Source organism: Neomonachus schauinslandi, chromosome X, assembly GCF_002201575.2.
Source record: "Neomonachus schauinslandi chromosome X, ASM220157v2, whole genome shotgun sequence".
NCBI lineage: Eukaryota > Metazoa > Chordata > Mammalia > Carnivora > Phocidae > Neomonachus > Neomonachus schauinslandi.
This window is the reverse complement of record NC_058419.1, coordinates 30616271-30643567: the sequence shown is the minus strand read 5'-3', so window position 1 is coordinate 30643567 and position 27297 is coordinate 30616271. Positions and strand designations below refer to the sequence as shown.

At 45.9% G+C, this 27297-nt stretch overlaps 1 protein-coding gene across 3 annotated transcripts in view; it reads left to right on the top strand.

Annotated features, from left to right (window-relative positions):
• The window catches only part of LONRF3 (LON peptidase N-terminal domain and ring finger 3), a 33049-nt gene extending 7321 nt beyond the window's left edge, over positions 1–25728 (top strand). For 2 of the 3 annotated variants that reach the window (XM_021686284.1, XM_021686275.1), the window contains 8 exons: positions 6279–6528; positions 7263–7356; positions 15971–16085; positions 18287–18408; positions 20344–20502; positions 21168–21330; positions 22545–22694; positions 25560–25728. In XM_021686284.1, coding sequence (XP_021541959.1) covers positions 6279–6528; positions 7263–7356; positions 15971–16085; positions 18287–18408; positions 20344–20502; positions 21168–21330; positions 22545–22694; positions 25560–25715 — 1209 coding nt within the window. In that variant the 3' untranslated portion in view covers positions 25716–25728. Of the gene's footprint in view, positions 1–4012; positions 4169–6278; positions 6529–7262; positions 7357–15970; positions 16086–18286; positions 18409–20343; positions 20503–21167; positions 21331–22544; positions 22695–25559 lie in introns of all 3 variants that reach the window. The other variant, XM_021686290.1, reaches the window with a different exon arrangement.
• The last annotated feature ends 1569 nt before the right edge of the window (positions 25729–27297 follow it).

The following is a 27297-nucleotide window of genomic DNA, read 5'->3' as shown; positions in this document are numbered from 1 at the left end:
CCCTGAGTGGGTGGCTCCCTTGGTTAAGGGGGCAGGAAGGAGACACAAGTGCCAATTGCCTAGAAACACCATCCTCTTGGCATATGCAATCAGATTGAGCAGTTCCTGCATTTTTGGAGGAGCCTCCGAGGAATGTTCTTGCTTCTTAGATTCAGGGTCTGGGTTGTGAGTAGGAAAACCAAAGCAAAGCAAAGCAAACAAGTTAACATGGGGGTGGAGGCTCACTGCTGAGAATCTGGCTGTTGATGAGAGGTCAGGGGTTTGGGGCTGCCTGCAGTTGTAGAACTTTGCTTTGGCTGAGTCACAGCTTCACCAGCCACACAGGGCAGCCAGCTCCTCGCCAGGAATGTTGGTCACCCTCTCCCCTGCTATATGCAGAACTCCAGCCTTCAGCCTTTGCTAGAAATAGAACACACACTGTCTCACAAATGTAAGTCAGGGACCATTACGATATAATCCAAGCAGTCATTCCAACTCTTGAATCCCAGGAGAATGTGGTTCTTTTGTTTTGTTTTTTAACTCATGAAATGTTAGCCCTGGTGAAGGGCTCAAGTGTCCTCAGTTCATGAACTGCTTTGCTTACTGTTCCACAGTGTGCTTTCATGGTGTGTGGCTAATCGGCCCGGAAGTTGGATGCTGACAGTCAGTGGTGGCCTCTGCCCTCCCCGTGCCCCTCCCGCTATTCACCACCTGTCTCAAGTGCCTCTGTCCCAGTGAGGTTTGGCAGAGTCATGGATGAAGGAAGGGAGCAAGAGACTGGATTGGTTTCGGAAGGCTCCAGAAAGGAATCTTTAGCAAAATCAGTGAACTAGGGGAAGCCAAGCTCTGGAGGTTGCGCCTCGCACAGATTTCTTCTCTGGAAAGTTGCTTTCACCTGGTTTGGGAAAGTGGACAAGGTGTTCTTGAGAGGAGTACTGGTGGCAGAGAATTGCTCCAGGCTGTGAACCCTTCCCTGAATCTTAAGTGTAGTCCATGGTGTAAATAATAGTAATAACAGCTGACATTTATCGAGCATTTCCAGTGCACCAGGCACTGTGCTAGGGCTCTCTGTGGAGAATATAATTTAATCCCCACAACGTCCCTATGAGGGTAGCTGATGTTATTTGTCCCCATGTTACAGAGGACATAGATGAGGAAGCCGAGGCTTGGTGACTTCCCGAGACCATGCAGCTGGTGCTTGGTGAAAGGGCACGTGAACCCCACTCCATCTGCTTCCAGAGTCTGCCTTCCTAGCCATTCCACCATTCTTCTGTCCCAGGAGGACATGCCAGGGGGCTTGGCGCTCACTGCTGGGGTGGGCTGGAGAGTAGCAGTGGGACCATCCGGTTCTGGGAGTGGGGGATGGACAGAGGTTGGTTAGAAGAATCTTGACTTTAGGGGCAGAGTGTGCAAAGGCCAACAGAGGCAGGTGTCAGATCCAGGGGTGAGTGGTTTCTTTACTCCTGTTCGTCCATTTCCTACTTGGCCTGAGAGGCCCTGGTGTCATCAGTTGGGTTGACCTCTCTCTCCAGCCACTTTTAGAGACCAGCTAGTGTCACTTCCACAACCACCAAACGGCATGGGGCAAAGTGCTGTGCTAAGCTCTGGAGACCCAACGAGGCATAAGCCACAGTCTCCGTCCTCAAGGACCTTCCAATCCTGCATGTGTTACACAGCACCCTATAAATGCCAGAGACTACAAGGGAGCAGAAGCCCATAATGAGTGTCCTGGAGTTCTGAAGCAGGGCCAAGAATTTAGAGGCGAATTCCCACTGACTGTGATGAGGGCATGGCAGCCATATACGAACACTGAGGGCCCTCAGCACTTCTTATTTACTGTACCGTTCCAGTTTCAGGGCTGAAGATTTGACAAAGATGGTCCAGGTTCCCTTGGCAGTAATTAGCTACCTTAGGCACTCCCAGGCCTAGGTTTCTTTTTAGCGTTTGTTTTTACCTCGGATTCTTTTTTTTCCCCCTTCTTGACTCATTCGGGTCTTTCTAAGGCTGACACTGAAGTGGAATTGACTTTCATTCACGTGGAATGATTATTCTCACTGAGCGTTGACCCCAACTTTTGTTTCCCAAAGGTCTAGAATGAGGTCTTAGGTAGTAAAGGTAAGAAGTGAAGTGTTGTTGCTGTTTCTGCCTTGTCTCCTTCTATTTCTCCCCTCTGCCTCCCTTCCCACCCCCCTCCATGCTCTGCCCTTTTAACGTTGTCCCTTGGGATGCTGTGTGGCTGCCACTGAAGAGCACCATGCTCTCTTTTTGAAAGTTTTTATCTCAATTCCAGTTAGTTAACATACACTGTTATATTAGTTTCAGGTGTACAACATAGTGATTCAACAATTGCATACATCACGCGGTGCTCCTCACGACAAGCAAGCACCATGCTCTTTGGGGGAGAATTCCAGGGAGACTGCTTCAGAAGTGGGTTGGTCCTGTTGGGCCACTCAGGAGGGCTTCTGAAGGCCAACTTTGGTTCCTCGGGAGGAGGGGCCTCTGAAAGCTGGCATTTATGGCCCTGGGCACTGTGAGTACCTCCCCACCTCACTCCTTTACCGACAACCTAAACCTGGGAAGTGGGTTTCCCAGAGCTGGACGGAAATTGCGATCTGTCTGAGGACTTTGGGCTTGAACACTCAGCCTCTGTCTGGGCCCTGGGATGGATAAGTGTCTTAATTCAATTCCGTCCGGGGTGATGAGTATGCATTGGCCATCTGCCATGGGCCTCCAGAAGCTGGCCATCTGGTTAGAGGGAAAGACTTACGTGTGCGGCACAATTCTGAGACTAGGGCGAGACCGCGTAGTATAAGGTGCTCCATTATGTGCAGTAGAGAACACGAACGGACAGGTGACATCAGGGGGCTAGAGTTGTAGCAACGGAGCTAGGCTTGGAGACTGAGCAGGGTTTGGCTATGTGGAAAGTGCTGACGTCTCAAGGAACATCGTGAAGGCACTGCTGGGGGCCGGCAAGGGGACAAATTAAACTGGACAGGGTTTGGTTGGAGTTTCTGTCAGCCTCCTTTGATCAGTTCATACCCTATTCCGCTGAGCAAGGGCGTGGAGCATCCTTTAGTGGGTCTCCAGACACTGCAGCGGCTGCCCAGTGGTAAACATTTCAATGTGTGTTCGAAGCCAAGCGAGCCGCTTTCTTGTGTTTCACGTTACATACAGTATGTCCACGTGTCTATCTGTAACCCGTGCTGGCACAGGGGAGAATTGAAACAAGAATGCGGGCAGCTCGTGGCGAAGCCTGCATGAGAACACACATCCTTGACTCCCAGGCCCTTCTGGGTCCTCTGGGTCTTCACCTGCCACCTCCCCCGCCCCCCACATTCTCTAACCGCAAGGGAAACCGGCCCCAGACTGGAACCCGCCTGCCTCCAATACTTGAAGTTACCCGACAGTCTCTGCACAGTAAAGGCCAGAATGGGGGAGGAGAGGCTGGGTTTTGCTCTTCCCACCACTTCACTGTGGAAAGGATTAAAGGTCCAAGGAGGATGGTCCGGGAAGGAGGGAGCAAAATGGGCCGGCAGGGGAAAGACATGGAGGAACCTAGAAGACACGTGTAGACTTCTGTCCACGGGCGTGCTACGGACGTGACTGCAGGTCCCCCGGTGTTGTTTGTCTCCTGCCTTCACCTCTCTGTCTCTTTCCTCCTAGATAGGTCTTGAATTTCCACTGCAGATATTTCTATGGAATGGTAGCTTGGGAGTGATGGTTCTTAACTTTGGCTAGGGTGACAAAGGCATCTGTGGTGCCATTTTGAAATCCAGATTCTGGGGCCACGCTTCAGACCTGGGGGAGCCAGGCGTGGGAACTTGGAAAGTGGAGTGGTCGTAAGCTCCCCAGGTACCTCTGATGCACCCCGAACTGAGGCCCCCTGCCCTCGTATGTTGGGGTCTCTGGTTCCAGGCTACTTCCCTGGAGTTTCACCCCACGAACTGTGTCCCCTGCCCCTTCCCCCCCCCCCCCCCACCACCCAAGCACCTGTAGAAACTTAAGCAGTGAAGTCTTCTGTTTTATGTCACAGCTTCTCCTTAGTTTCTTTTCACCATCAGTCCCGGGGGACTCTCAGGAACATTTTCCCGATATCCTGAAGTTGTTGGCACCTCACCCTAGATTAAAGGAACACGTAGAATCAATGGCTACTGAAGGCACCAGTCATAATCTACCAAAGTTGTCACAGGTAAAACTCAACTCGCCCAGCTCGCTCGCGATGCTTCGTTTGGCTGTTGTGTGGGCAAACGTGGGAGTGAGCCCTACCTCTCCTTCGGTTCCTGAAAAGGAAGAAATGGAGTCGCTAGTGGTTGTGTTCTTTGCTAGAAGGTTATTTCTTACAGATAAACTGGATTTCAGGCACGGTCCTGGGGGAGTTTGGTTTTATTACCTTCATTTTTTCCAGTTCTTGGTCAGATCCAGCTGAGAGAGAGATTTAGTAGAAGTAAAAAGGAGTTGGCCCGCTTCCCCTGGAACCATTCAGTCCTGGCGGCTTTATCAGCTTAGGGGCGGAGCCTGGGAAGAGGCCTAATAACCCCTCCTTTCCTGCTTTTTTTGTTTGTTCAAGCAGCTGGTCTTTGAGCACCAGCTGAGTTCCTTGTGCAAAGGCAGCTCCATTTGATCCCCAAGTGGAGGTAATTTTATATTCCTGCACGGAGTCTTACACATCAGTAGACTTCCAGGACGTAGTTGTAGCGAGGAAGAGGGAAGCAATTTGGGAAGCATTAAGTCCCTGGGAGGAAGACGGGTGTTTGGGCCCATCTTTGAGAACAAGGGAAGAGAACCACGGAGAGCTGGGCTCCAGGCCCTGGCTTTCCCAGCAGAGGGCAAGTGGCCAGAAGCTGGGGCTCAGAAGTCCAGACTTGAAGGCAGAATTTAGCCCTGAAAACCTAGGCTCCTTGAGGCAACAGTCTCCCCTCCATCCGTGCCGTGTGTCCTTCCCCTGTATGGAAGCCCTGTAATCTCCCATGGTTTCTTGGGTTCTCTGACAGGCAGGAAACTTAACATTTTCCCTGCTTCTCTCCCCGCTCTTGAGAAGAAATAAAAAGTAGGTGTGCCTGACTTAAAAAAACAAAACAGAACAAAAAATGGGGCAGAACCGAGTATCTTCTGAGGTCAGAGAACCCCTAGTGCATTTCAGTAATGTTGAGATCATTAGTACATGACTGAGAACACTAATAGTGAACTGAAGAAGTGCCTGGAGTGACTCCTCATTGCAGCTCAATCAGAAATGAAGGAAAATAGCACCCCTGGCTTTCAGGGGTGAGCCAGCTGTGGGGAATGGGGGATTGGGCTTCCACATAAACTTTGCTTTGCAAAGCAGTGTACTCCCGTATGGACAATGCCTGGGGCTCAGGGAAAGTTGTGCTGCAGATCCCCTGAACTCCCCAGGTTAGAGACTGAGAAAACCCACATCCTTTTTCTTCTTGCCTCACTGTTCTCTCCCGACTATACACTCCCCGTTTTCCATCTATCTACCATTTTGAGGGGCTAGGGGTTGGAAGGAAAGAAAACAACATGAGCATTTGGACCTGTGGACTATGGATTTAGAGTAGAGTTCAGGGTTCTCCAGATAAATCTGCACAAACACCTTGTCATTGGATTTATTTCTACATTCATTTTCAAATGCTCTCTCCTGGACAAAAATTCTTGAAAAGGCTAGAGACATTATTGGTCATTTTACCAAATGACTTGTCTCTTTTTCAGACTTCTCACTCAAAATCTAGTCGAAAGAGTAGTTTGTCTTTTGACTAGTATAACACGGAGTTCTTTTGACTAGTGTAACAAAGAGCTCTGGAACCTGAGGTGACTCCACAGGCCTGTGAACACACCTGTGCCAAAGCCTTAGCGGAAGTCCTTTTGGAGCTGGTGTGGGGCTTGCAGATGGCCTGGAGTGGCCGTGAGAGCGGCCGGAGATTGAGTGATAGGATCTACCCTCACTGTGTGCCTTGGTTTCCCTCAGGTAGTAACTGGGGAAAGATTTGGCCAGGAGAGGGGCGGGTGCCCCACTCTCTATCTGTCCCCTTCACCACGGCCCAAGGTGTCTGTCCTCTATACACCTTTCCATCCTTGCCTAGGGAAGTTCTTCCGTTTCACCCAGGCCCGGCATGCCTTCATTGGTGATGCTGTGTGGCCAGAAGGAGGAAATATGTCTTCTCACTGCCCCCCAGTTAAGCTGTGTGTCCACTCAGTGATCAGGGCTACGTAATTTTCTCTCTGTCCCCGGTGGGTAGCAATGTCAGAGGATGGACGGTGCTGGTCTTAAGGGGATACTGACATTTGGCTCTTTCTTCGTCCAGGAAAAGCCGGAGCTCCCACACTGTTCTAGTCAGGAGGAAGCGGCGGCGGGGGGAGACCGCAGCAGCCTGGCAAACCCAGTTAAAGTAGAGGGGGAGGGGCAGCGAGGCGACCAGAAAGGCCAGGCAAGAGACAAGGAGGAGAAGGGGGACGCTGCCTCCGCCAAGGCTGGCAAATGCCAAGAAAAGAAAAGGAAGCATTGTCAAATTGGAACCCAAGACCCAGAGGTGCCTACTAAAGCCTTGAAGCCAGGTACTGACTCTACCCAGGGAGGAAGGGGCCTGGAGGAGGTGCCGGGGCTCACCAGCGTCTGCGGGTTACTTGGCCTCCGTCGGAGGGCTCCGTGGGCTCCACGGGCTCCGGATGCGCAGCCCAGCTCTGGCACTGAGCTCTGCCACCTCGGGGCGCCGTGAGGCCTCTGGGAGAGCCCACACGGTACCTAGCATACTTCTGGGGTCCACTAATAATAAGGAAAAGCCAAGGCATAAGGTCAGGCCCCGTTTCGAGTAATGACACCTCACGCCCTTGATGGTGTCCCCTCCTTCCAGGCCCACCTGCCCCCGCCCTCGTCTCCACTCCAGGACCGGAGGAGCAGGGAGGTGTGTTCAGGCCTTGCAGCCGCCTCCCATCTTCCCAGGGCAGGCTGGCAGTGGCGGGATTCAGTACCAGCCTTGAAGGCCTGGCACGGACCGTGGAACTGCTGCTACTTCTGTCCAGTGAGGTGCCCGTTGCATTGGAGTCCAGTCCGCAGGGCGCTTGGACATTCCCGGCCTCACATTTTTCTTCCTCTGGGGCTGCCGGCAGCCTCCCGGAGCCTCCTTCGGGGTACCCCATTCGCGGTGGCTCAGGTGGCCCCTGAATCTACCCTCTCGGAGGCAGGCTGAGAGTGGCAAGCTAAAAAACTGATGGGGTTCTTCTGCCTCGGGAGTGCTGTCTGTGAGAGCAGGGTTGGTCCATCTCTGACTTACTGCTTTCTTACATCGCAGACCCTCCGGCTGAGCAGCGGGCCGAGGCTGCCGTCAATGCTCCACTGCCATCCTCTGTGGACGCGTCTGACCTCGAATGCGCCCTATGTATGAGGTACGTGATGGGGACTATCACCTATTGCCTGGACCTTCTTCTTCTGGGGAGTCTGGACCTTTCGGCTAGTGACCTATTGTTTGGTTGGTTAGCACGGAGAAGCGTGGTTCTAACAGAATGCAAATCACGCTGTTGTTTGTCACACGGGCTAGCTTGTGTCCCTTGCTTACAGATTATATTCCCTGCACTCCGGACTTGGAAATACCTAAAGAGTGGGGAAGAGATGGTCTAGTCAGAGGTCACAGACTGATGGCCACACTCTGAATGTCTTTAGTTTGGCCTTCATGGGACTTTTTTTTTGGTTGTTGTTAAATGTGAATGCTTGGCGATAGGACATACACTCTCCAGTTAGCCGTGGTTCCCCTCTCTCCCAACTGCCTGTGTCTCATGTTTGCATTACTTTCCTGGTACCTTGTAGGTATTTTGAATTCATGACCCTGGAACTAATCTCAACTACTGGATCAAGATCTCAAAGCTCAAGGGCTAATATCAATACCATAGGCCTATTCTTTGGAAGCCAAGTAGAGGGCCTGACTGGTTTTCATTTGAACAATATTAGTAGTAGGCATGTACTACTTGGCCAGGCATCCCTTCGGTATCCAGCGGGGAAGCAAATTATCCACACACCTGCCCACCCCCCTCAGAAAAAAAGGAAGCTGCTACAAGCTTGGGCTTTGTGAAAAAAAGTACTTTCGTTTGTTTCCTTTCACAGCTGTGACTTGGTGGCCACGAGGAGGAGCTCCAAAGCCAGATGGCCTGGGCTTGAACCCTGGCTCTGCCACTTACTGGCTGTTTGACCTAGAGCAAGTGATTTTCTCTGCCACTGTTTTCTTGTCAGTAAAATAGAGAAGAGTAGTACCTACCCTATGAGGTTGTTATGATTAATTGAGAGAATCTATTTAAAACACTTAGAATAGTGCCTGACATAGTAAATACTCCATAAATGTTAACTCTTTTTCTAGACCTGAGATTCTTTAACTTTAGGCCCACAGACCCCTGAGGAAGTTCTATGTGTGGATTCTAAAAGATCTGTGAATTCCCTGAAGTTGTATGCAAAAATGTGTGTGTGTGCGTGTGTGTGTGTATGTTTTCAAACAAAGGTCCACAGATTTCAGGAGATTCTCAAAAGTATCTTTTTTCCCCCCAAAATAGCATTAAAAGAAGGCTGAGACATTTGCATAAAAGTTGTTAAGATGGTTGACCCAAGAGATGTCAAGAAAAATCCTGTGGTCTACCACACAGTGGGATCCAGCCACCCAAGGATCCTGAGATGTTTTCTTGCCCTCTGCAAGCACGTATGCCTTCCATATCAATCACATGCATTTGTATTCGGAAGGACTTTTCTTATCCACATAAAAATGAGTAAGGAGACCATTACCTGGACATGTACTTTTACTTTCTCTTAAAAATAACTGAATTGTCATATTTGCTCCTGAGCTTGGGCAGACCTGAAAACGAACAGTTCAGCAGATGAATGCAGCAGCACCGAAAGAAAGCCTTCCAGATACAATCGGGGAGTTTTAGGTGGAGTGGGTGAGAGTGGGGTGGGCTTTGTAACCAGTTCCCTTTGACCATCTCCCTGTGTCCCCCTCACAACAAAGCGCCAGGTTGGTCATGGTGGAGCCAAGGTATGAGGCAGAAACTCTGCTTGCAAGCAGAGAAATGGGCCTCCGCCATCGGGCCTCTAAGCCACAGTCTTTCAGGTGTCAGACTTTGCCAGACTTGGTTTAACTTGTTCAGAAAGCCCAGGTCTTTGCTGGACGTATCCTCCTTAATACTCCTCCCAACATCCAGCCAACAAAAAATCAAACACACAGACTCATCCTGTTTGTGTTTTTGCTGAGGGCTCAGAATCCTGAGGTTGGAGTTCTTTTGTTCTGTTTCCTCTGCTTTCTCCCTTTCATCTTGTTTGTCCCTGATCTCAACAGGGGGCTTCAGAGAAGAGTTAGAAATTTGCTCCAAGAAATAAACACCAAGAGGATAAGACCCCCTTCTGGTTTGCTCACCCTGAGTTTAAAAGCCATTATTTCCCTTATCCTGCCCCTCTGTTCTAAATGAGACTTCAAAACAAAAGCCCAGCTTTGTCTGGGGTAGCTGTCGTATAGGCTGGTAAGTTTTAAGGGGACTCCAGATGCCTCAGGGTACAAAGGAACCTGCCAAGTCCAGAGGGCATTTCTGACCCCAAGGCTCTTAACTGTAGCCCTTGGGACGCCTGGGTGGCTCAGTCGGTGAAGCATCTGCCTTTGGCTCAGGTCATAATCTTGGGGTCCTTGGATCGAGCCCTGCGTTGGGGGGGTCCCCACTCAGCAGGGTGTCTGCTTCTCTCTTTCTCTCTCTCTCTCCCCCTCTGCCCCTCCCCAACTTGTGCTCTCTCCCTCTCTCTCTCAAATAAATAAATAAAATCTTTAAAAAAAACTGTAGCCCTTGGTCAGAAGCATGTAGCTCCCCTTCTAACGGGGTTTGTAAGGCAGAAATCAGATGTTGACAGGCGGTTCATATACATGCTTTAGTTTGAATACAGTCTTGACAAAGTTCCTGTTTCCACCTCTCTAGGGCTTTTTTTCCTTTTTATTGTCATTAGGATTATTGTCAGGTTCTATTATGACCCTCATGTGTCTTTGAGGGAGAGGGTGTCTAAGGGTTGAGATATTTCCCAACCATCTGCTGGGTCATGAAACTAGGCATTTGTATCTCCTCTACAAGTTTCTAGAATGAAATCCAGTCCCATGGCGCTGCATTAGTAGAAGGCAAGTTGGAGTGTGAAGTTCATCTGACTCTAGAGGGAAACTCGGGAGCCACTTGTACGTCTTGCTGGGAAAAGGGTGGAAAAAGTGAATGGCACAAGAATTGGAGCGTGCATTAATGAGACACTTTCCAATCTCCCAAGTCCCCCGGCTGGACTGGGAGAACTCTGTTGAGGGAAGTTGTTTCCTAATTCCAGCCCCTCAGAACTCTGCCCCTCAGTCTTTCGTGACTGGAAACCTTCCCTTAAGATTTAGCCAGCTGGATACTCTCGCCACTGGGGGCCACCGCTGAGGCTGTTGTGGAACAGCGCCTTTGGGGTGACAAAAAGATATTTTGAGATGTGGAACAAGAATGTTTGATATTTGAACCAGTTACCTGATGGCCCAGTGACCTCTTTGTCAATTGAAATGAAAACTTTGTATTTAACCTAGTTTTAGCTACTCAAATAGCTGGGTGTTAAGGAGTCTGTTTCTCCCCCCCCCCCCCCCGTCTCTCTCCTTCCTTCCCTCTCTCTTTTTCTTTCTCTCTCTCCACCCCGCTCCTTCTCAGTCCCTCCTCGCACTCATTTGATAGCAGCAGAAGAACACAATACAAGGATGTAACTGGTGGGAAAAGATAGCTATTTCCAGACAAGCCAAGCATTTTATCTGGGCTGACATCTAACTGAAAACATTTATTATTACTATTGTTTACTCCACCACTGTGACAATGTAAAATGCTTTCTTGTGAGAAAATCTGGCTCTAGTCTGATTTATAAATGCCTCCCTGAAGTGTTTCCTGCAATCATTACCTAAAGTGGTAAATAAAAGGTAAAGGACTTCAAGTATATACCTATTTCTAGCTCTATCTATATATACAGAGTTCTCTCTCTCTCTTTCTCTCTCTCTCTTTCTGGGGTGGGGAGAGAGAGAGGGAGAGAGAAAACTGTGTTGTCAGTACATGCATCTACACACGGATGGATGATGTCTGTTCTAGATAGAGATGTGCACACTGTCGCAGCTGTGTCAGAGAGTGGAGCAGGAAGATGAGCTTGGAAATAAGGTGTGACTTCACACCCCAAGCCCTGCTCCTTCCTAGCTAGCTGTGTGACCTTGGGCAAGTCATTTAACCTGTCTGAGTTTTAATTTCCTCAGTAGTAATATATGAAGTTAATTTATATGAAAAACAGTATTACACACACCACGAATAGCAAGAGAAATATACTCCACCTGTTTCTTGTCACCTTACTCCGTCAGCCTTTGTAGAGGAGCAGAGTATCCCTGAACATAGAAGTGACTTGAGTCTTGAAAGATGATAGATTCTGAGCATCTGGACTTTGAATTATTTCAAAGCAGTCATTATGCAGCATCTGTAGCAGCCTTCTTGTCTGTGACCACTCAGATCGGGGCATTTTAATCACAGTTCTTGCTAAGAGTTGCTGTTTCCTTTTGTGGAAAAACGTCAGTATTAAACGTCAGTATTTATTGCAGTTAATTAGCCAGCGATATCACTGCTATTTTACAAAAGGCCCGATTTTGAAGTTCTCAGGAAAAACAGTTTAGCAGGTACAAATTCCTCAATCATCATCATCATTAGTGTCATTGACTAATGTGTAACGAGTTTTCAGATTCACAGGACTCAAATTACTGAGGAAATGAGACTTTCTGATTTGGCTGCTCCAGGAGATCACAGCAATGGTTTCCAAATCAGCCTGCAAATCACACTTGTGAGAAACATTCTAAATTGTGAAATACACACGGTGGAAAAGTACATAAAATTAAAATTCTATTCTCTTAACAAAATTCTGTAGAGAGGATACTCATGCAGTCCTTCTCAGTTCAAGAAATGAAACGTGGCCAGGACCCCAGAAGCCTCCTGTGTGCCGCTTCCGAATCACGACCCCTTGCCCCTTGCCTGCTGAAACTACTATCTTGACTTTTCTCTCTTCTTTTTAAAAACAGTTTTACCACCCATGCATGCATCTCTAAATGGCGTAATTTAGTTTTACCCATTTCTAAAACACTTTATATAAATTGAACTATCCAGAACATGTTTCTTTTTGTGCTGGCTTCTTTTCCACAGAATTAAGGTTTATTCGTGTTGCTGCATATTGGTAGAGTTTGTTCATTTTCATTCATTTATAGTGGCGCATTGTAAGAATCTACCACAGTTTCTTTGTCAGTTTTGTTATAGACGGATATTTGGGTTGTTCCTAGTTTGGAGCTATTATGGCCAGCGTTGCTATGAGCAGTGTTTATGTATGCTGGGGCATATAAATCTTGGCCCATATTGGAGTGGGTTATCTCTCCTTTTCTTACTGACTTATACGAGCTTTATGTATGTTGTAGACATAAGTCCTCTGTTAGTCAAGTGTGCTGCAAATACCTTCTCCCACTTGTGGCTTGCCTTTTTGCTCTCTTAATGGCATCTTTTGATGAACTTACAAGTTCTTCATTTTAATGCAATGAAAATTATCAATCTTTTCGTTTATAGTTAGTGGCGTTTTTTTTCCTTGTCCATGTCTTACCTAAAAAATCTTTTTTCTTTTACCTTGAGGTCATCAAGATATTCTATTGTGTCTTCTAAAAACTTCACTGTTTCACATTTACCTTTCCAGCCCGCATGGAAGTGATTTTTGGGTATGGTGTGAGAGATGGCCCAACTTCATTTCCCCATCTGGCCAGCCAGCTAGCCCAAGTAGCATTTATTGAGAATGCTATTCATGTATTGAAAACCCCCCTCTGCTTTGAAGTGCCACAGTTGTCATGAATCAAGAGTCTGGGTCTGGGTCTATTTCTGGGCTTTCTATTCTATTCACGGGTCTATTTGTCTTTGTGCTAGCCCTATACTGTTTTAATCACTACAGCTTCATAATAAGGTCTGACGTTTGGTAGAGCAAGGCCTCCCACACTGCTGCTCTTAGAAGTGTCTCCACTCCTCTTGACCCTTTGCTTTGCCTTATACAGTTTAGAAATCAACTTGGCAAGTTCCATAAAAACAAACATGTGAAATAAGCCATTGGGATTTTTATCGGGATTAATCAGGTCTTCTTTACTTCTCTTCGATGAGGTGTTTACAGTTCTTTCCATCAGAGGTCTCGTACAACTTTTGTTGGATTTATTCTTGGGCACTTGATTTCTAAACGTGATTGTAAATGTTACTTTTTTAAAAAATGTGTTTTCTTACGTTTTTTGCTGGTATATAGAATACAATCGTGTGTGTGTGTTTATCTAACATCCTTGCTAATACTATCAATTCTTATGAATTCTAATAATCGTTCTGTAGATTTTTTAATTTAAAAAAATTATGTGTTTTAGAGAAAGGGGGTGCGGGGGAGGGCAGAGGGAGAGGCAGTCTTTAAGCAGACTCCATGCTGAGCGCAGAGCCTGACACGAGGCTTGATCTCATGACCCTGAGATCACTACCTGAGCTGAAACCGAGAGTTGGACGCTCAACTGACTGAGCCACCCAGTACCCCCTGTAGATTCTTTTAGATTTGACCAGTTCACCATCACACCATGTGTGAATAGTGACAGATTTGGTTTTTTCCGTTGTAAGCCTCATACTTTTAGTTTTTTCTTCTTGCCTTAGTACACTGGTTAGGACCTCCATCATAGTGTTTTTGAAAACTAATATTACTTTTTGGCCAATGTAATAACTAAAATTTATTAATTCTGTTAAACAAATGAGCTACTTTCTGAAACAAGAGTATAACATTCAAAATGTAGAAAAAGTGAATCTATCAAAAGCCTCTCTCCTACTCCAGACCTTCATTTGCTTTTTTTTTTTTTTTAATTTCAACATTTTAACAATTTTTATTTGTACTGGTATGGACTTATTAAATATCACCTTTTCAATGACCTGTTCAATGTCTGTCCTTTCGTCTCCTAGAAGTCAGATGCCTTCTTGTACTTGTCATATTGCCAGCACCTAGCTCTGTGTCAGCACACAGAGCACGTTTGCTGAACGAATAAGTGAGAATCTGTTTTGTGGATAGCTTGTTAAGTTTAAACTGATTTCTCTTAAGAAACTATTCATTTCTTCCCCACAAGACGGCTTTCCCCTCATATTCCACGAGAATTTTTTTTAATCAAGAAAGAGGGGAATGTGCCAGCAGCTGCTAGACTTTCATTGGCTTGTTAAAAATACCAAATCTCTGTCCCTCTCTTTGACCCGCTAAATCGCAAACTTTATCCAGTGGAGCTTCACCATGTCTGTGTTTTTAAAGCTCTACAGGTAGCTCTGATAATTAGGTTTGGAGACCAATACAGAAGATTCACCTATGCAGAGATTAGTAGGATTGTATAATACAGTGATTTTCAATCCTGGCTGCACATTAAACCCACCCAGGAGCTTTAAAAAAAATCCTGGTGCCTAGCCCTTACCCTGGGCCAACTGATCTGAATCCCTGCAAGTGTGGTCCCTGGCATCTGTAATTTTTAAAAGTTCCCCAGGTGATGGTGGGGGTTGGGGGGTGCGGAGCAGGAGGTAGGACTTACAAAGGGATGTTCATGACCTGGATTGTGGAGACTGTTTCATAGGTGTGCACATATGTTAAAACTTACCAAATTGTAAACTTTAAGTATGTGCAGTTTATGCATGTCAATTATACATCAATAAAGCTCTTTAAAGAAAAAACTCCCAGGTGATTCTCACACACGGCAGTGGTTGAGAATCATTGTTTTAACAGAAAGAGCACACGACTGGAAGGTGGAAATTGGATAGACTTTCATCTGCCAACATGTAAGCGACTTCCTCCCCTCTGGACCTCAGTTTCATTCTGGTTAGTGGGTTCAATTTTTTCCGGGGAGTACTTGTCATCTCTGACATTTTTGATTCTTCTGCTCAGTCTGTGTGCGCCAGGCTGTCGTTGCACCTCCTGGCCACACGAGGGGGTTGTGCAGCTGGCTGCCTCTTCCTCTCAACACTCTTGTGAGGTCAAAATAGGCTGGTCAGGCATCTGTCTTTCCCTTCTGTCTGTCCTTTGGTGAGCGGGAGCCCCACTTCTGAACCACCATCTTCAGCTGCCCCCACCCAGTGGTCCTGCTGCAGGTGAGCCTTTCTTTTTAAGCAAAGTAAATCCATGAATCTCTGAATGTACAGAACAGCTTTTAAAAAGATTCCCCAGATTGCTTTGAAAATATCCAGCTCCTGCAAAGCAATTAAAGTAGGATCTAATTGAAGTATATGGATGCAGACCTACATATGTGTGTATATATATGTGTGTGTGTGTCTATCAGTAAGCACATTGACAGTATTACTTTACTGCCTCTAAGAAAATGATCCATTCGTACAAAAGACAGTTATGTATTTGTTACAGGTACAATTTTGAGATTCTTCAGGCAGTAAATATTGCTTAGGTGAAAAATGGAATCAAGGTTAACAAACAAACCAAGTCTTTTTCCATTGTATATATGATATAAAGTACTTAAATGAGTAAATGTGTGAGACAAGAGTGTGCGTGTGTTTATCTGTGTGTGTGTTTATCTGTCTCTGTGTTTCCATATCCTTAGGTGAACAGATTGGCTAAATATTTTAGAACGTAATCTATTCAGACACTCTGGGCATTTATCTCTATTTTTCTGGGACCTGACAGGGAAAAACAATCTGGATGCCAGTCAGAAGGGACTGACTAGAACTGATGTTACAAGATGATCTAGCTATGTCATAAATGTTGATAAATGCATTATTTTAAAAATCCACCTCAGAAATAAAAAAGCAAATGCTTTTCTAAGTGCAACAACAGCAGGGAATTATTCGAAAAAAGGAAAGACCCCTCCCCTTACACAGAATTTTCCTAATAATACTATGAAACCTTAACATTGAGTAGCTCTGTCTTTTATTTTTTGTCTTATTGCATGTTTCTTCCATTTTGATTCCTAAATTTCAGATTATTCTATGAGCCAGTCACCACACCTTGTGGGCATACATTTTGTTTAAAATGCCTTGAAAGATGCCTGGATCACAATGCAAAGTGTCCATTGTGCAAAGATGGTCTTGCACAGGTAAGACATTCTTTCTTTCTTGATTAGGTTAGCTTATCTGCAACTGGAAACTAAAATGGTGTCCTGTTGGCTCCCAAGCCAGTGCACTGTGCTTGGGCAAAATACTCCCTCAGGCCATCTGTCTATTTTTCCTGTCTTAGAGCTCCCCCTCCCCTCTTCACAAAGTCCTTCAGGAAAATGGGGCAACATCTAGGTTTTTATGAACTGTAAATAGTGAAATTAATTTGTGATGGAAACAAAAGTATTAAATTGATGGTAAGCAGGGATCCTGCTAGGTGCTAAGCCTATCATGGCACCTGATTCACTGCAATCTTAGGTGAATCCTCTGTCCTCTCTGGGCTTGGTCTAGATGAACTCTGATGTCTTCTCATCATCAGTGTTTATTCTGTGGTTTGAAGGCATCACTCCCAGGTCCCCAGAAAAACCTCACAGACCTTCAGTGTGGTCTCTGTTCCACGCCCCACCCCCAGGAGCTGCTGTACTTATTAGCAGACATTTGGCTACTTGAAAAGCTCTGCAGCTTCCAGATCCTCTGAAAGGAACCACACAGGTTGCCACCATTGTTTTTCAGGTGGACCTGATGGAATTGCCTATAGTACAGGAATACCTGGGAGCCCATCTTGTTTTCCCTCCCTTGGGGACTTGTGCAGGACACATTACAGTCAATCTTAATGTTCCTTGACCCCTGTTGTCCCCGAGGAGAGGCCAGAGATGCAAGACTATCTTCTAGGTGAATGTAGGTCCAAAGAAATCACCTGTTGAGCTTTCTCAACACCCAAACATTTGAACTAAGGGAATGGAGTGAAATAATCATCCAGGATAACCCTGGGGGGGGGGGGGTTGGAGGGGAGGCTCACTTGTCACACCGTGCCTAGATCAGGAAGTGGGATCTGCTGGCCTGATTGTGGGTGAGGAGCCCATGGTCCTTATACTTAAACAATACATTTGTGTTGCGGTGACACTACAATATTCAAATAAGCAGAAAGAAGAAAAATCTACTCATGCTCAGCACCTGGAGAAAACCACTGTTAACATTTTAGTATGTGCCTTTCCTGGGTTTTTGTTTTAACATCAGCGGAGGAGTCTGGATTAGCAACCTCCTGAGTCATTGCTTTTCCCCAAAGACTGGGACTGGGCAAAGCAGTTGATCTCCTGCTGTCAGGCGATGGCAGTGGCTGAAAAGGCATCCTAAGAGCAGATGCTGTAGGGTCCCAGACTCAGAGGCTAGAAAATATTCTCATCTATCTCTGTGTATTGACACAGGGGCGCACTTATACCATTTCCAAGAAAGAAAAATATTTTATGCCAATCATGGTCACTGCAGAATAGACACAGATAGCTCATACTCGGAAAGGAAAAATGGTCTCAAACCAGCAGTTTTATACTCAGGAGCTCCCCCTGCTGGGTCTCTGTGGGTAGTGTCCATAGCAAGCAATTCGCAGATGTTTTTAACTCTCATTGTCTGGTTCACACAGTTGAATTCCCACTGCTTACGGATCCCTGGATATGCATGGAGTAGGGGTGTTTGGGAGGATAGTAATAGTGACAAATGGACCTGAGTGTGGTTCTGAAATCATGGTTTATAACATAATTTCAGTGATAACCTAGATGGTATATCTAAAAAACAAATAGACAAAATCACCAGTATTTAGCTGTTTTGTTTTGTTTTTAGCTAAAGTGGGGATGGGGGGGATGAATATTTAGACTGGCAGTATCCAGAAGCCAAGCATTGGGGTGGGGTGCGGTAGGGGTGGGACAGGTCAGGAAAAGATCAATGTTTGAAAGTGGCTTTTTCGTTCCCCAAACATTTTGACCAGCCTTTCAGTATATCCCAGATGGAGACCATTTTTGCGAGCTTGTAAATGCAGTAACCAGAAAAAGGAAAGGGAAGGATCCGGCCCCCCCCCCCTCTTTTTTTGACAAGAGCATAATCTCAATTTGAGTGTTTTAGGGAAGCTATGAGATTTTTAGAACTTCAATGCAGGTCTTTTTCCCTTGTTAAAATATTTTGCCTAATTATAAAAGTAATTAGTCACATGTAACATCCAGAGAATATATGCATTATGATGTTACCAGCTGCTAATGTGTGGGTCCAAATTACTCCAATATGTGGGTCATTCAACTATTCTACTGATTACATCAGATGCGCTTTGTGTTTTTCTGAGGACTGCATAATATCTCATTGCCCTGTTCCCCCATAGTGCTTGGCATCCAGAAAATATAGCAAAAATGTCATAATGGAAGAGCTAATAGCTAAATTCCTTCCAGAAGAACTCAAGGAACGAAAGCGGCTTTATGAAGAAGAAATGGAAGAACTTTCTAAGTATGTACATGCGCGTTTCTCTTTTTTCTCCTTTCAGTTTCACTCACAGCAGCTCATAGAACTGAATATGCACATTTCTTCCTAACTTCTCACTTGGCGATATCATGTTGGTAGCTTGACATTGGCCTTGGTGAGTGTCTACGCTATAGAAATTGGCAAATGCTATAAGCCAGAGCTTCCCCCCAAACAAAAGCCAGTTGTTCAGCATTTACCAGCACACCACTGAAGAAGCGTAAGTCAAACCATCAACCAGGTCACATCTTGGCACTTGTAACTGGGTGTTGCTGGTAGGAGTAAATAGGAGTAGCTAAATCGGGGGAACTTACAGCATGTACAGAAGACTGCAAATACTTAAGAAGGTGCTATGAGGTAGGAGTAAATTGGAGTAGCTAAATCGGGGGAACTTATAGCATGTACAGAAGACTGCAAACACTTAAGAAGGTGCTATGAGGTTAAGAATTTTGGTGCCAGCCAGACCTGGGCTTGTGACCCACTTCTGCCACAAAGCAAGTATACTTCAGGGCCTTGGGCAAGTCACTTGACCTCTCTGGACCTCAGTTTCCTCATCTGTAGCTTGGGAATGATCAGTTCTTACCTCACAGACTAGTTATGAAGATCAAATGGGTTGTAAGTACTTAATGAATGGCAATAGTGAGACTGCTGCTTGTTCTGTGCTTCCCTTGCCAGGGACGTGGGAGATGCAGGGTAAGGATGGGGATGGAAGTAGGCCTCTTCCGCCCGACTGGAAGAGCAGCTCGCTTAGAAAAAGCAGGAGGCAGTCTCTCACTTCCGCCTCTCCCACTGCTGCCCTCCCACCTCCCGATCCCCAGTGGAATCCTCACAGCATTCTGGGGGCGAGGTGCCCGATGGCAAAAGCTGCTCTGATTTTCTGCCCACCCTGTAGAGAACATTTCTAAACTGCCACCAGTTTGTCTGAGTGAGCCTCTCACTTCAAATGATATGTTTTCCTGAGAAGCTAGAAATGAAATCCTTTGTTTTCTCATTGACTTATAGTAGATCTACTCAGAGCATCTTTATTTCTGATTCTTAAATTCGCCTTGAGTTTCTCTGAGCCCTTCTCTCCAATATCATTTAATGTCTAATTAATAAACACTGGAATATACTAGAGGGATATCTATTTAAAGAAGTCGTAAACTGAATACTTCGGGGATTTGGGCAGATGGTCTTATATCTATTGATAGGTTCCAGTATTGGATTTACCAGACAAAGATGAGAACAGTGATCCACGAGGAGCTGGCCCGGTTGGTGGTTTCCCATTAGGCTGTGTGTCTGCTTCTTCATGGGCACTTGTTGAAGGGAAAACTCCTGGGTCCTAACTCCAGAGCTAATATACCAGTATCTTGGAGGGTCCTGCAGCCCGTTGTCTGGATTTAAGGGCCCCTGGTGCCTGATGCACAGGAGTGTTTGAGCATCCGCTGGGCTAGATTACACTTGCCTCTCTTGCTCCCTCCTCCTCCTTCTGGCTGGGCTTGCCAAGCAGATCTCCTGCGGGCTTTGCAGATTTGAGATGCTGATGGAGACCTTGCACAGATTTTTCCACCATCCCCCTGGAGGGCTGGGTCCACCTTTACCACCAGCCCGACACCTGAAGAGATTGCTCTGAGTAGAGAGCATGAAAAAAAAAATCTGAGGTATAGCTATCGCCCACAATGTGAAGGTACTAGAGGATGTCTTTAGCCAAATTAGAATGGACAGAATATCAGTTTCAACCTCTCAGCGCTTAGGCTAACCTCTGCACCAGGTAATGGGACTCAGCCCATAGTGTTGGTTGCATCTCAGAATTTTTTTATCAGCCGTCAAAACTTGAGGTCTTCTTGCCTTCCTGTGGGGGAACCACAAGGTGACGTTTGACCAACCTTTCTGTGTTCTGCTCCATTGCTTTGAGAAATCCACGTCATTTGCTCTTCCTGACAGCTTAAATAAGAACGTGCCTATTTTCGTGTGTACTATGGCCTATCCCACCGTTCCTTGTCCCCTGCACATCTTTGAGCCTTGTTACCGTCTGATGATTCGTAGATGCATTGAGACAGGCACAAGGCAGTTTGGCATGTGCCTTGGAGATCCTGTCAAAGGGTAAGTGGAGGACTATGTAGAGTGAAGGGAGGTTTGGGTGGAGAGGGATTTGGGTTTACTTTGGAGTGCTCCCCGGAGATGCGGAGGCACAGCTCCTGAGATTTGGTCAGTTCATGACCATGAGTATTTGTAGAGACCAGGGTCTCCTTGGCCCCTAGTATACCATGTAATAGGCTGCCTATATAAAGGAACCCCAGGATTAATCTTTTGTTAAAAGAGTGGTATATACTATAAATTTGTTTTACTGTAAGACTGTGGGCCCTGGAGTCACACTGCCTGGGTTTATATTCTGGCTCCAGCCTTAGAGCAAGTTTGACTTTGGGCAAGTTACTTCTGTGACTCAATTTCCTTACCTTAAAGTGGGTACAATAATAGTGCCTACCTCATTGGGTTTGTTGGGAGGATTGGTGAGTTAGTGCACATAAAGCACTGAGCGCAGTACCTAATACATAGCATCTGCTCAGTACATGGGAGCAGTTATATTATTGCATAAAGATTTTTCTTTGCACAGGCACTGCCTGTTGTGTAGTTGCTGCTGTGGACCCCAGGACAGGCAAATAGGCAGAAGTCCCTTGAGGCACAGCCTGGGATTACAGAAATGGCTCAGGGCCAGGCCACAGAAATGACTCAAGAATTTACGTCTTTACTCATACCCTATTAAGCAGGTTCGCGGAATACGGCTGCATCCTGGAGATCAGAAATGTTCAATTCTTTTCTGATGGCCGCTCGGTGGTGGACAGCATAGGCAAGAGGCGCTTTAAGGTCCTCCATCAGGGCCAGCGAGATGGTTACAATACAGCCGACATTGAATACATTGAAGACCAAAAGGTGAGGGCGGCCAGTGCCAAGAATCCCAAAGCCAGGTTATCCCTGTAGCTTGGCACACAAAGATGTTTGCAAAAGAATTTCTCAGCACTGTTGGGGGCCTTGGGATTTCTCAGCAAATGGTGCCAGCAACACTGAATGCTGCTGGATTGCTGTTCGATTGTAGAATGGCACCAGGAGCACCCCGTGTCCTGGCTTTCCCTGCTTAGTTGCTGAGTTGTATTCATGCATGAGAAATGCCAAGCCAGACCAACAAACCTGGGGCCCATTCATCCTAGGAGTTAGGTCTCTGCCAGAGATACCAAAGGATAGATCTAGAGCGATATCTACACATGTGCATTTTATGTATCAATTTATTCATATTTTCCAACTTTTTCTTTTGAGATAATTGTAGATTCTCACGTACATTTGTTTTTTTTTTTTAAAGATTTTATTTATTTATTTGGCAGAGAGCACAAGCAGGGGGAATGGCAGGCAGAGGGAGAGGGAGAAGCAGGCTCAGGGAGCCTGATGTGGCACTCGATCCCAGGACCCTGGGATCATGACCTGAGCCAAAGGCAGACGCTTAACCGACTGAGCTACTCAGGAGCCCCCGTACGTTTGTATTTTTAAATGTGCAGCCTGGTTAAGAGTTCTTCCCTATAGCTCATCATACCAAAAAGCAGAAAGATAACATGTCCAGTTAATCCTTGGTGTTCTGGACTAATGGGTAGAAGAAGAGGTAAATAATCCCATGTTCATTTATATTTACATTCACTACATAGTACAAGATTAGTAAATGTTTGATCAATGAATGAATGTATTTGACTTGCAAAATAGAGTCACACAGTGAGACACAGACACACTCATGTCTCTTTTCCCAGTGAGCAATGGGAAGCCAGAGATAAGACATGAAAAGGAGAGAGGCATAAAACAGCATAAGCTAGTTTGACAGCATGCCTCCACTCAAGCCAGTTGGCATCTCTGGTTTTCTGTCTGTCTTGCTGTTTCCGCTAATTGACCCAGAGGAAACTTTATCCTTCCTCCACCTTCAGCAGTATTTACACACAGCCTACCCTCTGGCTGAGGAGCCTTTCACACGCCACACAGGAGAAGGCCGGGTGGGTGAGCCTTCCTAGGGAGGCAGGCTGGATGCCCAAAGGGAGTCAGTGTCAGCAGCAGCTTTGGGGGTGGTGGAGAAGATACAGAGTGCTTCATTTCCACTTTGGTACTTTCAGGTTCAAGGAGACGATTATGCTGAGCTCATGGGATTACATAATTGTGTCTATGAGCAAGCATCATCATGGTTTCATTCGCTCAAATCATCTCTGAAGAATCGGATACTCAGTCACTTTGGTCCAATGCCAGAGAAAGATGCTGATCCCCAGGTATATAAAAATGTCTCTTTGTAATGGACTGTCGCCACCAGATGAGAGATCCTAGGGTTTGGGATTAGATGGGTGCAGAGTTGCCATTTGGCAGATCAAGAGCAGAGAGGGAGATGGATCCAATTTGGTATTGTTTGGCTGGGCAGTGGGCATCATGGGTAAGACCCAAAGGATCCTGAGTCAGAATTGGAGTAATAAAGTAAAGCAGTAAGAACTTGGATCCAAGACAGGTTTTGAGAGGTAAGTCAGGTGAGAGATTGGGAACACAGATGCCATCAACAGAAGAACCTTCAGTGGGAGTCCAGTTTCACACCACGGTAATGTGTGGGAGTGACATGATTCATGCAAAGGCCAAGCTTAAGAGAAGGGTATCCTGGGAGCTGAGACCAAAGGTTTCCATTTCTGGGGAACTTCATAACCCTCTCCCCCATTGCTGCAGGAGCTAGGAGATGGGACCAGCTACCTTACAGGATTCCAACTGCAAGACCCCAGAATCTTGTCACACCTGGGTCCCTCCCTGCTTAGCAGGGGTGAGCAGTTCCTGAGCAAATAGGCCCAATCTTTAAATTTACCCTTGGCTGAATTATACTAGAAAGCAGTTCATTAGGTTCTACTGGATCAGTCTGTTTCCTGGGGGGACATGTCCACTTGAGAGATCAAGCTGCAGATCAGAAGCTCTTCAGGAAAGTGGAGATAAGTTTCACCAAGCCTTTGCTTGCCTGGTATAAATCAGACAATACTCTCTGTCTAGGACAAGGCTGGAGATAACCTAGTCAAATACTTGCCCCCGATCACCTCTCCTACATTCTGAGCTGGCTCCCCTACATCATCACCTCCATGACGTCCTTGATTCTTTACTTTCACTCATTCCCGACTCTGTCACAATAGTAAAACAATATGTATGTTCTGATTTCCCTGCCAGGAGGCTGGTCCTTACCGCTCTAGCTGGGGGACCTTGGGTAAATCACTTCTCCTTTCTCAACCTTTCTCCTGGCTCTGCAATGAGGGAGGTGGATGAGGAGGTCTCCAAAGTCCCCGCCTCTTACATCTGGAGTTGTAAAACACCAGTCTGTTCCCTAATGGGCTGAAATGTCTCACTTTCTCCAGACCACAAAGGTGGCTCTTTCCCCCCATGCAAAGGCATCGTGAATGTTGAAGGGAGAATGGCCAGTCAGTGCTTCCCAGTGACCCAGTTCCTGGCTCTGGGCCACTGTGACTCAGGACTACATCAGAGCTCTGAGCAAGCTCATGATCAAGTGTCATGTTCCCCTTCACCTTCTGGAAAGCATTCTCCCTCAGTCAGGCAGAAGGTAGCAATCAGCAATGATACAGCATCTTCCACAAGAGAAAACACAGATGCCACAGAGTGATTCATAAGGGCTCGATGACACAGAAAGCTGAAATCTTGGGTTCATTTCCTTTCTTATTAGAACTGTTATCATGTTGCTTTGGCAGCAGCAGCAAAAAAAAAAAAAAAAAAAAAAAAAATCATCCGGTTTGATCCAGTCAGGGCTGCAGCCCCAGTGGTCCCATTAATAAGAATGTTCTAAGCCTCGGGAGGAGATTTCTCAGAAACAGCCACAAGTATTAACATCAGCTTAAATATCTTTGTTAATGGCCCTGGGAAAGACAGTTTAGAATGTGTCAATTTCATATTCAGAACTAAAAATAGGAGGGAGAGCCTGTTAGAGCTCACAGTGAGGGACAAAAAAGAATTCAAATGTAGCTACAGGCACAGAGAAGCCAAGAAGGCAGCAGGGTTTGAGGAGAACCAGGCGAGCCAGTTTGGAGGCAAATAGTCCCACATGTAGGTGGTCTGACCAGAATGGGGTTCTGTATAGTCCTAAACCAACCTTCTGAAAGTTGTGAGCCGAGAGCTCATTTCAGGCTTTGTAGGAAGTGAGTCGCCAGTGTCTGAAACGTGTGCTTGAGAAGCTGCTAACAAACAGAATTTCGGTGAAGGAGTCATGTGGGACGGGAAAGCTCTTTATTAAAAAAGAAACCTGGGGACCAAATGCATTTCTAATGGGAATGTGTTCTCTAATTGGAATTTTTGCGATAGTGGGATTGCTGTGCTTTGGGGCTATGGATCATAGGCTTCGGTTTCAGAGGAGAAGCTCTCTGTGGCCTATGTATGTGGCCATATGTACATGGCATATGTGGACTATATTGCCTTCAGCCAGAAGCAGAGAAATAAAGGGAGTTAAGAGACATGCCAAGCCCAAGGGATCATGGGAACTGAATGCCCACATATGGCATGTGTCAGTCCAAAGAACCTAAACAGAATCTTCGAAATGGAACAGACTGAGTAGCGGATATTCTAGCTCACAGAATCACACTGGCTAGGAGGTATAGGGTATCTGTTAGGATATTGATGGGTTTGCTTTGACAACTGCTAATAAAAATAACTGTAGCTTGAACCAGATAGAGGGCTAAGGCAGCTCTCTTCCATGAGATCATTCAGAGATCCAGTCTCCTTCCTCACAAAGCTCTACCATCATTAGGATGTTGCCCCAGCTTCCTGATAGAAGAAGGCTGATCATCACCATGTTCACGCTCTAGCTGGGCAGAAGAGAGAAAGAGTAAGGCAGCGCGTGACCCAGAAGTTACACATAGAATTTCCCTTTACATCTCCTTAGCCAGAACTTTGTCTTGTGGCCTCCCCTTGCTGCAATGCAGCCTTTGTTTTCTGGGTGGCTACATGCCCGGCTCAGATAAGGGGAAGTAGACCTGGGGGTCATTAGCAGCGTCTGCCGTACACAGAAGCAGTTCCACCTGGGATGTTTACCTTGCAGCTTGGGAAACCTGCAGACTGATCTCACTTCTGTGGGAATGGGATGAACCCATTGTGTTTCACTGTTGTAGGTTAACCCAAATGGTCCAGCCTGGTGCTGGTGGACGTTAGCGGTTCTTCCATTGGAAAGCCGAGCTCAGCTCCCATTCCTAGCAATGAGGTCCTTAAAGGATAGACTGAACGGTATTCGGCGAATCCTGGCCTTTATATCCCGAACCCAAAACTAGTGAGAGTGGATTGCTGAAGAGGAGCCGCCACCCTCCCCACCGCCCTTGGGGGAGTCATCTTGTAAATATATCTAATTGCAATAACATCTTAACAGAAGGAAGTATCAAACAGGCATTTCCCTGCTGTTGATCACAGAGAGAACATGTGTAGAAAGACCAAAAGCATGGGACCTGTTTGAAACTTTCTGTCTTAAGATGCTTCTTGACATGCTGCACAACTACATGCTCAGCAGAGGTGTTTAAAAGCCCAGAAGAAAAAAATTAATTTGATTTCGACATAAACTTTTCTGAAAGTTTAAAGTGGTTTTACTTTAATTTTCTTTCTTGAATAGTTAAGTGTGTGGTTGAAATGTGAAGCACAGATACTAATAATGTTGCTGCGTTATTTCACTGACTTGAGTTCTCATTCCAAATGGTTCAGGTTTTATACAGTATTGTGTAAAATAATGTTCATCCTACATTCTGTTTTAATAATTTATTTTTTTGCACTACTGTATCCTTTTTTTTCTACATGTATGTTTGTAACTATTTAAGTGTATGTTACTGAAAAGCCAGTTGCTTTATTTATTAACGTGGTTTACCATGTACCTAGGGGGAAGTAACAGTACTAGAAATGTGCCATTTTTGCTTTAATCGCATTTTACTATGTTTCTCGAACCAGCTCTCGAACCATTTTTGTATCTACCGCATTGGATTTAGCTTAAAGGAAGTTCAGAGTCACGCTGAGACTACTGATCTTCACAGGTTCCATTTGGCTTTCAGTCTGAATTCAACAATGTAAGATACGCAAGGGATTTGCCATACATTATGGAATAAGCCAGGGTAAGGTAAAATAATCCATTTTCTATGTGTTACACAGAGCAGGGCTGAAGGAATGATTTTCCTTCAATGAAGAGATGAATCAGAGGGGCATCTTTTAGTACAATCTGTTATAGGCATTTATCTTAACAATCTAATTACAAGTGTATATTATTTCTCCCCAGTGCAGTTAAGAGTGGGATTTTGAGGCAGGATGATTTTTAACCCTTCAGAGGGAATGGTTTTCAGTTTGACACATCATAGCCTCCATACCCCACCTCTTCTCAGGGTTCTGAGGATCACGACCTGGCCAGCATGTGTGGAAACATGTCAAGAAGGGCTGTTTGTTATTAAAAGTGCAAAGAAGCCAGTAGAAAAAGTAGAACCCTTAAAAAAAAAAACCAGACAAACTGTCTTTTAGGTTTGTAAATCTCTTTAAAGGAAACAATGAATCCATGATTTTATCTAAGCACTGCCTTCCCTCCCAAATGCCCAAATGCCGTAGGCCAAAGATTTCAATATAGGGGAAGAATAGTGGGTAAGAAGGGAAGAGGGAGCTCTTTTTTAGCCTGCTTAGTGCTAGTGTGATTCCTTTAGTGCCAGGAGAACCTGAAAAATGCCGTGAGGATGGGGTGTCACAATGACGGGGTGAAGAGATTAGGATAGGCAAGAAGTGAGTCCTGCCATTCGCACGGTCGTGCACATTATCCCCCCACGTGATGCTGGATGGATGCAGTGTGGCCCATCCACCCCATTGAGGAGAGGTTAGTGCCTCAAGTAACCA